The 12642-nt window shown below is 37.5% G+C and overlaps 1 protein-coding gene across 7 annotated transcripts in view; it reads right to left on the bottom strand.

Moving 5' to 3' along the window:
• Positions 1-392: 392 nt before the first annotated feature.
• Positions 393-12642, bottom strand: part of PRKAG2 (protein kinase AMP-activated non-catalytic subunit gamma 2) — a 217303-nt gene continuing 205053 nt past the window's right edge. For all 7 annotated transcript variants that reach the window (XM_071428545.1, XM_071428546.1, XM_071428548.1 and 4 more), the window contains 6 exons: positions 11169-11295; positions 10290-10455; positions 9805-9842; positions 6396-6542; positions 4056-4149; positions 393-1506 (listed from right to left, as the gene is read on the bottom strand). In XM_071428545.1, the coding sequence (XP_071284646.1) occupies positions 1475-1506; positions 4056-4149; positions 6396-6542; positions 9805-9842; positions 10290-10455; positions 11169-11295 (604 nt within the window). In that variant the 3' untranslated portion in view covers positions 393-1474. The remainder of the gene's footprint in view (positions 1507-4055; positions 4150-6395; positions 6543-9804; positions 9843-10289; positions 10456-11168; positions 11296-12642) is intronic.

The following is a 12642-nucleotide window of genomic DNA, read 5'->3' on the forward strand; positions in this document are numbered from 1 at the left end:
AGGAATATTTTTAGTCATGAAAGATACCTGTAAGAAGGAAGTTTTTACACATTTAGTTCAGAATTTAAATTCTTGTAGAAAGGAGAAATGTTCTGAACAAAGTTTTTGATTACTATTATTACAATTATATTTACATTTTATAAGCAAACTGAAAACTGTTCACCTTTTACCTCCATGTTTATAAATGAAAAAATATTGTATCCCTTTCCTGCATTATTCCAGTGCAGTATTCAGGCTGGAAACACAATACAGAAGTCCTACCTACAGTAGTCCATCAGCATAAGCCACCTTTAAATTCAGAGGAAAATAAGAATGCTCCTGGTTTGCACTAATCCCAATGCATGTACATTCATACATGCGAAAGAACTTGGCACGAACTGCTAAAACCAAACTGATGTTGTAGGGTTTAATTTCTTCCATCTACAAGAATCTACAATTATAAAAGTCTCATCTTCAAACTTTACAGTACATTTACATTAGCAAATACCCCACAGCTTTCCTCACTCCTCCGCTTCTGTACAAATCATATACAATAAAAAGTTTTGGGTTTTCGTTGTACAAACATCATTTTACACTTTAATACAGGTGAAAATATTGTCCTCTGGCACCTCATTTCCTCCATGGTGCCTGTGTATGACAGGACAGAGCACTTTCAATCCATGCTTCCGGAATCTTCAGCTCAAGTAACAGACTGGTGAACAGGGCACAGCTTCTGCAACTCCAAAGTTTTAAATAATGAGAAAAATCTCCCACTTGTTTGTATAACAATCAACAGTTTATTAATGGATATGGTGAAATTTTAGCTATCCACCAAAGATGTGTAAAAAATTGTCATGAAAGTAAAAATAAATAAAGCTGTTTTTAAATCAGTCTTGTTTTACATTTCTGTTCAGAATGCAACATTGAACACAAAACTGTCATTGAAGTTTTAAAGAAGTCTACCGATACCCAAATTACAGCTTTTATGACAAATCTAATGAGAACTGAAACTGATTTGGTTTTAGGTTTAAAGACTTTCACATTCAAATACAGTGTCTCGTTTAGCACAACACTTCCTTTGACAGTGATGGGCAACAGTGATGACATATTGCTGTATTTTGACATAAGGCACTATGATATGAATATGCCATACACTTGCCTTATGCCACATATATCCATTGCTGACCAGTGACTTCTGTCAAATACAAAATGAAAAAGTTTCAGAATACAGTGCATTTTAATGAAGGACATCATGTGAAGTCTTCCAGCAAATGTTTTGAAGACATTTTGAAATACGAGCCTACATTTTAACATAAGCTTTTGTCATGCTGCTTTTTTTGCGACATCACTGGGGGGAAGAGACTCATCATCCATCACTAAGTCCCAAAACACATTCTCAACCATCCTGCTCTGTTCCACTGCAGTCACTGCTCTTGAGACAAACGACCCAGAAACTCTGTTCAAGTTCTCCTACAAATGTTTACATTCACAGCAGTCATTCACTCTCGTTCTCCTTTTGTTTGGCACCTGGAACAGAAGAGGAAAGCAGCTGTCATTTCCTTGGCCACACACAACTGCAGCAGCTCATTCCAACTGCTGCAACTTTCCCCAATCACATTACCAAAATCACACTCCTAAAATACAACATTTATAGAGAATAAACTGCAGGATTGCTCAATGCCAATGTGAGACAGAGCAGGGGAGGCTCGAGACCATCACTGCTTTAATTTCACTGCTAAGTTGAAGAAACCCTTCTGGGAAGTTACTCCAAATGCCTTTGAAGATTCTCCTCAGCACATAAAAAAAATTTGTTTAAAAACTCCCAACTAAAAACCCACAGCCCAAACCTGTCCCTCAGCTTAGAGCCAAGCTTAATCATCCTAACAGCCCCCAGAAAATGAGTCCTGCTCGAGCACAAACGATGGAAGAATTTAGTTGAACTGCACTTTGTTGATGGAGCCATTTCTCCTGGCTCAGAGGCAGATTTTGCTTACAGCAGGGATCTGAGAGACCTGTCCAGCAGGACTGTGCAGCATCTCACCTCTTCTCCAGATACTCAAACATGCTGGGCAATGACTGAACCCTGTGGTGAGCTTGGATTCAGCATCCAACTCTACAGAACGAGAATCTCTTGCCAGAAACCTGGAGCTGCTACTTGTAATGTATTATCAAACACTGAAAGATTCATTAAATGTTTTCACATCACAACTGTTAATTTTTTCCCAAACACAGGCTGGTTTTAATTCCTGCAAGTCAATAAATTTTCCTTTCCATCTGTGAAGAGAACTGGACAAGTGTTTTATCTGGTGTTGTTAGGAGCAAAGTCACACTTCATACTCTACAAATCAGATTTACATGGCAGACATCCTCCCTGCATGAGACAAATTCTAGTCTAAAATTGGGCAGTTGCCTGTGGAAATGCAATCTGATGCTTAACTGCTCCCCAAAAAACCTTCCCTCACCTCCTCTCTTGCAGTGGCATAATCCTGCCCTCTCTGTTGCTGTAACCCCTCTACCAGACTGTTCTGTGGGCAGGCTCAGTGTGCCAGGCTGACTAAACTGCAGCTTTTTTGCTGGCTCAGTGAGTTACAGCAGCTCAGGGCTCTCAGAGCATGCTGCAGCCCCAGAGTGGGAGCAGGAACTGCCCTTTGCAATAATTCCAGAGCGCTTTTAGCTCAGCTCAGAGTCCCAGCATAGGTGTGCATGTGACTCCAGTACAACAAAGCTCTTGGTTTGTCAGCACCCAAATGCATCTTTTCTGTGTGAACTTTGCCCCATTAGCACTAAAATCTGCTCTCCTGGGATCCTGCTACCCTCCAGCCATGGATGAAACTCCCTCCTCTGCCAAGACTGCCTGCTTGTCTTTACACCTCCCTTTTCTTTCTCCAGGCAAGGATTCAAGGATTCCACCTGACCCAGACCTCTGGGCTGGTTTCTCATCCATGCTTTCACAGAGATGGGCTCCTTGCTCTGCCCTTGCTCTTCCAGGTCATTAAAAGGAACCAGATGTACTGACACAACACCTCCAGCAGTGAGGCTGATTGCTTCTCTTCAGGACAGAAATATTTCTATTTAAACAAGGTATATTACCTTTTTTTTTTTTTAAAGTCTACAGAAAAAACACTTTTATATAATTATGTTATCTAGCAGGGCAGGTAAGAGATTTCAGTTAAGCTCACATATTGACTTTTTTGGAGTTTTTTTAAATACATAATTAAATAATTTTTTAAAAAAAATTTAAATTTGTTTTTAATTTTTTAAATTTTTTAAAAATAATACATAATTAAATAATTTTTGGCTCTATTTGTCTGATTTTTTTTTTTGAGGCAAAATGGTAATAATTCTCAAGACATTTTGCCTTCCTGACAGAGCCAAAACAGGGCTTTGCTTTACCTCTTGTGACACTGAAGTAATTTATGAGGTCAAAGTGAAGTTACAATTAAAAACATAAAGCAGGTTAAGAAATTGGGCAAAACTTAAAACCAAAACCAAACTAAACCCAGCCAAACCAAACCCTCAGAACCAAGATAAAAGTAGCAGAAATAAACCTACTGCTGGATATTTTTTTTTTTAAAGGAGCCTGGTCATGTTTAAATTGATCACTAGAGATTTACCCTGATCACAAGGGAGTTTTATACTGGAAGAGTTCTGGTGGGCTGAGGTTCAATACCTGACTTAAGCTGTGCCAGCCAAGCACAGCTGGACAACAGCAATGCTCCAAAAGGTGATTTTTTAGTAGAAAACACAGCCACACTTGGTCAGAGTATGGAAACTCAAGTGCCTTGTTTTAATGTTGTCTATACATTCAGCTTCATCCACTTAAAATATTAATCAAGATTTTGTTTTCCCCCTAGAAAAGATATATGAACAGCAGGGACATTCATGAAACTTCTGCATGTTCTCCTCAGTGAACAGGAGACTGGCAATTAATATCCTGTCAGCTTTTTTTCCTGAAATTACTTGTGTATTTAAGAACTATAATCAGTTAGAAAAGCTAAAAATTGGACATTTATCACTGTGCAATAACTGAAACGCAGCAGGGTGTGCACACCCCCATGGCAAGGGCAGATCCATACCTGCAGGTGTGAGTACCAGAGCTTGTAGGATGTCAGAGAGGGAGATGATCCCCACAATGCTATCAGCTTCATTCACCACCACCAAACGATGGACCTGCCAGCAGGAGAAGAGTCTCAGATATATTGACCTGATTTAAAGTAGGCAAAGCAAAGAAAAACAAACAAAGAAAGAAACAAAACCCCTAAAGTAAAGTGAAGCATGAAGACAAGTAGGAAAAAACAACCCAAAATGGTTCAAAATGTCAGGAATAGAAATTCTCTCACAGCAACACAGCCATGCTTGGCCTACATAAATGAAAATAGTGCATGTTTAAAAGGCACACAGCTGGCTGACTGAACAGAGTCTGATGTGAAGTGACAGGTAAGTCTAGATCTAGGTCTTGAAAATACTTCTGTTCTCAAAATGTGGCACTCACATCAAAGACTTTTCCCCAAGTTACAGCCTCTGCCCAGGTCTCCAAAAAACCTCAGCCTGTGGTCTCCAAAAAATTAGATACAGTAATAAAATGAGGATTCCTTCTGAAAAATACTTCCTGACTTCCTCAGCAGAGAGACACAACGCTAAAACTTGTATTTTGATGCCTCTGAGTTGGTTTTAATTTAATTTTTCTCACAGGGATACACAATGGAAAATGAGTGCCAGATTTGTTTTAAACAGATTGTTTAAGACAGAAAAAGGATTAAATTTATCTATGCAAATAAACACAAGGACACAACTGGGAAGAAAGATTTATCAACAGTAAGACCATATTTTCAAACAATGATCTTATCCTTACAAAGCTCTTCTATGGAATATTTTACACCACAAAAATTTTGTGCTAACTGCAGGGAAATTAGGTGCATACTCCTGTATCCTGAGGCTATTGGGCAGAGCAAACTGAGAAAAGCCACTGCAGAACCAGGGAAGTGTCTGTCCTACGTTCAGAGCCTACTACATGTTTACTTTTACCCAATTGAATTATCTCTCTTCACTATTAAGTTGAGAGAAAATATTTTATTTTTGATAAAACTACGCTGGTGATATTTTAAACAGGTTTATTTGTTTCTGCATATGCACATATTTAATAATTTTATTCCTCTCTCAGTGTAATGAATTCAAGAAAAATGGACAATGTTTCATTTGTTTAATTGCTTGTAAGATCAAGCAGTTGTCTGGCAGCTAAAAATAGCTGTGTAGTAGTTTTGACTGACTCATTTTTACATGTAAGCTCACTGTGTTTAGACTGAAAGAGAGGGTAGGAGTTGTTCTTAAAACACAAATGTCTAAAGCTTCTTAAGATAGTAATAAAATAATCCAAGTTTGAAATCTGTGTATCAGGAATGCTAAAATTATTCAATTCAGGAGGAAGCTCAAGCAAATGCTGAAAGTTACAAGTGGAAATTGCCTAATGAGGTTCTAAGGGCTTCTTAACAAAGTGGAAGTTTTCCTCATATCAAGTATATGCCTGGTTACAACCCTAAAAATAAAAAATCTCGTAATTTATGAAGTTAAAGCATCTAAATGGAGCTGATAACACTCAGAGATGACTGAAATTGGGAATATTGATTTTCTCCTGCAGAGAAGCCTTACAGGGGAGGAAGATCTGCAAACTCATTCACCTCTGCACATAAGGAAGTTCCCAATACTAACAGACAAGATAAACAGCACCAAAAGAATGGACAGCACAGAGATAAAAATTTACAAGAGCAGTTAGTGAAGGCTTCTTCACAGGAATTTACTTTATGGCCCAGTGTGACTGCATTTCTATGAGAGCAGTGCAGGATTCCATCATGCATCAAAACAAGTTGCACCCAATACATTTCCTGAGCCAAGCTATAAACTGGGAGTTTAACAAATGAGTTGTCTGCAAAACTTGTGATAGGCTTGGAAGAAACTTGGGTATTATTATCATTAATTAATATATTATATTATAATATATGATTATATTATAATATTATAATTATCATAGAATAATATTATTATATTATAATATATGATTATAATATTAATATTATTATTAGTATGTATTAACTAAACTGAAAGCTTTGCATTCACTTTAGTTAATAAAACAGAAATGCAAATAACTGAATATCATTACAGGTATACTGTGAAATATTTTGCACATCCCTATAAGCATCTAAAACCTGAGTCTGTAGAGCAGACTGAGTTAAATATTAATTATTATAATTATTAAAAAGTAATTAGATAATTAAAAATATTTAATATAATATATATTATATTATTAAAACATGATTGTTAAAAATACTTTCACCAAGTAATCAAAACAACTTAAAGAGGCTAAATTTGTACTGTTTATCAGTTTGATAACACAAATTGTAACTTCTTATGCAGGGACTCACCTCAGCCTTCACTATTCTATCCACAATGGTCTCCAGTGTTTCCAGCATACTGCACTTTACAACACCTTCAAAATACTGAGAGCGGTGCTGCAGGGCTTGTGTCACTGTGATATCTAAGTTATTATATGTTTTTTCAGCAGCAAGATTCTGCAAAAAAACAAACCCAGGCCACATCAGACAGCTCAGTACTTAGTAACAAAGCACTCAATAAAGTAAATATTTTGGCATCAAGCAGATAGGCATTTCTGGTCTAAGCTGAGTCCATTCCAAGTAACACATTAAACAAAGCAGATGCTCTTCAGATTCTGGGAGCTGTCAAGTACACAGATGATGCTGGACACCATCTGACACCCTGGGTTCATTGATAAAACCAGGGTTATGCATTAGGCCAGTGAAAATCTTACTTTGAATCTCATCTTTGGCTTGGGGTCACTCATCCTGCTTTTGCCACGAGCAGCAAATGTAAAGGTGAAGCTCTTCAGATTTCACACCACACAGAATATACAACTCTTTGTTGTTTGTTTTTCATAGGGCTGGGGAAGGCACCAACTGTTCTGAACACCACCCACAGAGTAGATGTCAGTGGCTGAGAGCTAAGTGGAGAGCAAAGTCATTCCTCACCTTCCTAATTTGTGGGCTCAAACTCCCTCTCCTGGACTCAGCTGGTGCTGTCATTCAGTGACACTTTGTGTGTCTGGGTGTATTTTACTGAGTACTATAAGAATAATAACAATGAAACCCCATCCCCACCACTAAAAGGAATAGATTAAAAGAATTTGAAAGCTGACATTTTCCACTTTCATTCTAAGAGCAGGATCATGCCTGCAGTGAGAGGACTCTGTCCAGACCTGCAGAAGCTTTCTGTAGGTGAGACCATTGTGGTATTTTAGAAGTGTTGGCACAGCCTGGCCTACTGATTTTGCTGCTGAGGCACTGAAGGGAGAACAAAGAGAGAGCTTTTAAATGAAAGCACTGGACCAAGCAATAAAATTAAATTAAATTTTGGCTAGAAGATACTCGGGTCAAGTTTTTTGATTGAATTACACCAAACGTGACAAGACAGGTTCAAGGTGATCATGAAGATAAAACCAATTTTGGTTAATTAATTTAACCAGGTCCTAATGAAGGACATTGAGAGGACATAAAAACCCTCTGCAAACTGAAGTCACCCTACACACAATAACTGATGCAATATAAAGCTATTCCTATACATCATTCCATTCCCAGGTTTCCCCAATCAAGAACCTAAAAATTAATTCAGAACTCTTAAAAGGAAAGAAAGCTATGAACTTAGCCAGCTGCACACACAGGCATAGCTTCAACCACCAAGCAAGGACATTAGCCACATGGTTAAAAGTTAAAAATCACTATCTTGGAAATGCTATGTTAATTGGAAGATCAGATCCATACGCTTCAGATTACAATTTTTTTCCTTCTTTTAAAGCTGAAGATCAGGTTGAAGCAGCCTGATGAAATCTGGAAGCTCAGAGGTGATTATCTTTTAAGAATAGAATTTTTTAGATTCTTATCTAGAATTTAGATTTATTTAGAAATCTAATAAGCAAACTAGGACATGTGAGGAAAACCCCAATAATAACCCCAATCAATAGATGCCCTAACTCTTTCCCATGTTACTAGCTGTGTGCAAACAATTATATCCTAAAAATTATATCTTTGTGGTGTGGAGTGTTTATCCAATTCCCAATACATATTTTTTTCCCCAGATAAATGATCCAGCATCTCTAAAACCCAATTTGCTGCCTCATCACTTAAAATGAGAAAAGAAGTGAAAAACATAAGGAGCCCTCTTCCTTTTGGTGTCTTTCTGAAGAAGAATGGGAAATGAAGGAAACATGTCCTGCCTCAAAATCGAACACAGTTACAAAATAAACTGAAACACTGAATCCACCAACTGGGAAATTTCATTGTCTTTGATACATCAGTTCATTTTCTCTACAGCTACTGCCTATTCCCCACAAGCTTTTATGGCAGAACAGGATCTTATACAATAGACAATCCTAAATAATAAAGACAAATGCCTAGAAATGACAGGCAAGAACAGTGACATCACAGGATTTTCAGTATTAAGAACAATGTTTGCAGCCAGAGATATTCATAAGCCTAAAGTATTTCCACTTGGGACTATTCTCCATTTTACTGAATGCCTTCTAGGCAGTTTTGCAAACATCTGGATTCTTCATTAGTGCAGCTGGTTGGTGGCAACCTGGGCAGGGAAATCTCTAGAAAATAATGTAGCTGTCAGATGCTGCAATTAGAAAGCAGGGGCACCCAACTGGGAGGGGACAGGGATAAAAAGATATATATATATATATATTTCAAGTTTCTAAAAGCCATGAGAATAGAAAAGCCCTTGCTCTCAGAGGCTGGTAAATCATGGATGGCATGAATCTGAGTGTGCAACTGGAATCTTGAGGGAAATCCTGGATTAAATCTAAAGCAGAAGGAACACAGATGCAAGACTCTGGAGTCAGAGGCACAAAAGAATGGGCCAAGTAGTTTTTACATCAGTGAGGAGGTCAAGCTGTAGCAAGTACTCAGACTGCACAGAGATATCTGCATTCTCTCTGAGAGCAGACTGGAGTGGCAGCAGCTGGAAAAAGGAAATCCTCACTGAGAAACAGAAACCAACAAGAACAGAACAGTTCAGCCGTGAGGGACCTGCAGTGATCACCTGGTCCAAGGGCCTGACACTGCAGGGAGGAACAAAAGCTGAAAAAACCATTTTATTCAGGGCACTGCCCAAGAGCCCCTTGAGCACTGACAGCCCTGGGGCATTGCCCACCTCCTCTCTGGGAAGGCTGCTCAGTGTTCAGCCACCTCCTGGCAAAGAAATGCTTCCTAAAGCCCCATCTGAACCCCTGCAGGCTGGCTCTGGACCACTCCCACATGTCCTGACACTGGATCCCAGGGAGAAGAGCTCAGCACCTCATTCTCCATTTCTGCTCCTCAGGAAGCCCCAGGAGCAATGAGCCCATCACCCCTGGGGGTTTTTCTCCTCATCAGACACACCCAGAGCTCTCAGATATTCCTCACAGAATATTCCTTCCAGCCTTGATCCCCTCCTCTGGATTATGTCCAGCCAGATCTTATTCTGGGTAACATCCAGAGCAATAAAAACCTGTGTGCAAATAGTACTACTAAGGATAACTTAAATAAAAATAGTAATAAAAAAAATTATGTGCAGGTTGAATTGGATCTCTTTCATTCAGTTTGTTAATTACAGCCAAAGGAACAAAATAAAACTGTCATATTAACAAATTAATTTGCAAACTTGCTTATTACATGTATGACAAACTCACAACGTACTACATATATTACATATACTACAAAGTTGCAAATATGCTTACTACATATAAAATATTTAATAGAATTTAAGAGATATACTTACTATTACATCAAATTTGGAATAAATATCTACAACTTTTCCTAAAAAGAAAAGAAAAACGAAAGTTAACAAAAGTAAAAACAAAAGTTAACAAAGTGCTTAAAACACAGTATCAGTTTTCCTGCTTTCATCTGTTATAATCACAAGAAAGAAATTATAGGTCAAGAAGGAAAGACTGAAAAAAACCCCAAAAACCAAACAACCCATCAAAAAATAAAATTCTTCCAAGCCCATCAACCTCCATTGTGCATAAGTATTTCTTTATATTTCTTTTCTTCCCCTTTAAAATTATTTTTTAAATTTTAAATTTAAGTTATTTTAAATTATTTTGATTTTATTTTAAATAATGAAATAATTAATTATTAAATTATATTTAATTATTTAAATTTATTTTAATTTTTTTTTTTTTACTTTTTCTTGTGTTTTCCCCTCCTTCCCAGCACCAGTCCAGGGCCCAGCAGCATTTCCCTCCCCACTTCTGCACCCACCTGACTCATCCACCACAGGCAATGCTGATATCCTTCGCTCTACAAATATATTCAAGGCTTTAATGATAGGAGTGTCTGGATGTATGAAGGCAATGTTGTGATAAGTTCCTATTCCAAGTTCATCCAGATTCTTCTTCATAAAGGCAGGCTTTGGCATCTCTGACATCTAGGGGAGTCAGAAGGAATGGATTTACACTGACATTCACCCATCCACCTGCAGACTCCAAGTGATGGTTACAGGTCACTGCAGTTTCCTGACACCAGATTAATACAAAACCCAAACAACTCAAGGGGTTTCTGTTCAAAGCAGAAATTAAGAAATTAAATAACTCTGTTCAAAGCTCTACATTAAGACAATAGAACTAGGACTTTTGCTCCCTTTTTTCTATAGTAACACATCACTAAAAGGTGTAGATCCTAAGCTATGTCATTCCCACTAAAACTGGAGAGAGAAGATAGAAAACATTAATATGAATATTTATTCTGAACTCTTGTTGCTTTGTTTGTCCCCCTGTACATTGCTGTGACTAGCATTACTACAGACTAATGACAATCTCATCTCTGGGAGACAATTCCTTTTTCTTTTCATGGAAACAAAGTCCTGAACCTAAGGAGATGTTCCAGAAACAACAGTAAATTACACCAATAGACAAGTCCTTGGTGTTTAGGTTTCTTTAAAGGAGTAAAACAAAGTAATGGTAAAATATAGGCCTTATATCAAGCTTTAATTTCCCTGTTACCAATAAAAGATAAACAAAGACACGATTAATTTGGAAATTCATTATGAAATTTCTGCACTAAGACTTTAATGACTTAATTATAGCAGATGTCTACTGTGGGGGAAAAATCAGTTAATAAAGCATAGCTTTAAATACTTACAAAAAGCTGGAGGAACTTGAGGATTCTTTTATGGGTAAGTATATAAAGTGCATTTCCACTGACTGGATCTATAACTGGCAATCTGTGGATTTTGTTTTTGATCAACGAATATACAGCATCAAAAAGGCTGAGGAGAAAAACATTTTATTTCTTCAATGAATTCTAGCTAACACCAAGTAAAGCCAAGTGATACATATGCACACATTTATAAATCCACATTAAGTCTATGTGGTAATTATTTGCATTATCTTTAATGCTATAAAAAACAGAAGTTGAGGGATTTCAAATTAACTTTTGCAGCTTTTTGCTTTGCAACACATGAACAGCTATATGCTCATGGAAATCTAAATCCTTTAAGAAAATGTGATGGAAAGTTCATTTGTGGTATAAAGTATAGAAAAAAATTTTCTTCACAAGTGCAAATTGTTTTTTCAGCAAGTGCTGTGCTTTTATTATCCCTGCACTCAGAATGGGTCTTTCTGTTAACAGACAAAATGAAAAATGGAGTTCCTGCACCTAATGAATCCCAATCCCAAATTTCTGTAACATTTCCCACAAAGGGCATTTTTATGGCTACATGCATATATGTGCATAACCCCAAACAATTACCTAATAATTTCACTGAATTCACTGGAGATTGGCAAAAAATGATCCTTAGGAGATCTAAAACATTCCCATGCACTGCAGACTAGGATTTAGCAACACTCCAACCTGTGCAAGTCTGCTCTTCTTGCAAGTGACACTTTTATTTTTTCCCTTGGTGTATTAAGACCATGATAAAGCAGCTGACCAACAACTGCAATAAATTAGCAAGTAAAAATTTGGTAAAACTCTGATAAACACCTACTTGATGAAGCAGACTCCTTCCCATAGACAAGCTGTGTGTTCTGAGTCCATCACAGGGATGGAACAGCCCTGTTTAATGTGCACAGAGCCAGGATTCCACTGCTGCAGGGAGTGTTTAACAATCCCCAGGTGCTGCAGTCTCACTGCCCCACAGCCCAAGCCCATCTCTGGATCAGCTCTGGAGCTGACTTGCTGTAACTTTTTATAAAACTTTTACTGTATCTTCTTTATGGCAAAACTGCTTGTGCTGCACTCTGACTGAAAACAATTATGGCCATTTTGTTGTCTTAGCAATATTATTTGCAACCTGCCACCATTCAAAATACATCCCTCATGACTGAACTAAATGGCAATTTTACTGAAGTACTGCATATTATTACTTCAATGCAATCACAAGCTCCCTTCACCAGGGCACAAACAATCCTGGTCCACAAACTGAAAGCAAAAACCAGAATTTCACCCTCCAGTTCAGCAATTCAATAGTGCTCAAGATTTAAGAGATCAACTAAATCTCCCTCTCAAGTTATTTATTACAAAAGGCATAATGACAGTTAAAAAACTATTTCTTTCAACTTCCATCAAGAAGAAAAGGACAGTCATTTATATTTTAGGAAAAAGAGCCTTACAG

The sequence above is a fragment of the Agelaius tricolor genome, unplaced genomic scaffold (genome assembly GCF_023055355.1).
Source record: "Agelaius tricolor isolate 1412-34295 unplaced genomic scaffold, bAgeTri1.0.p SCAF_6, whole genome shotgun sequence".
NCBI lineage: Eukaryota > Metazoa > Chordata > Aves > Passeriformes > Icteridae > Agelaius > Agelaius tricolor.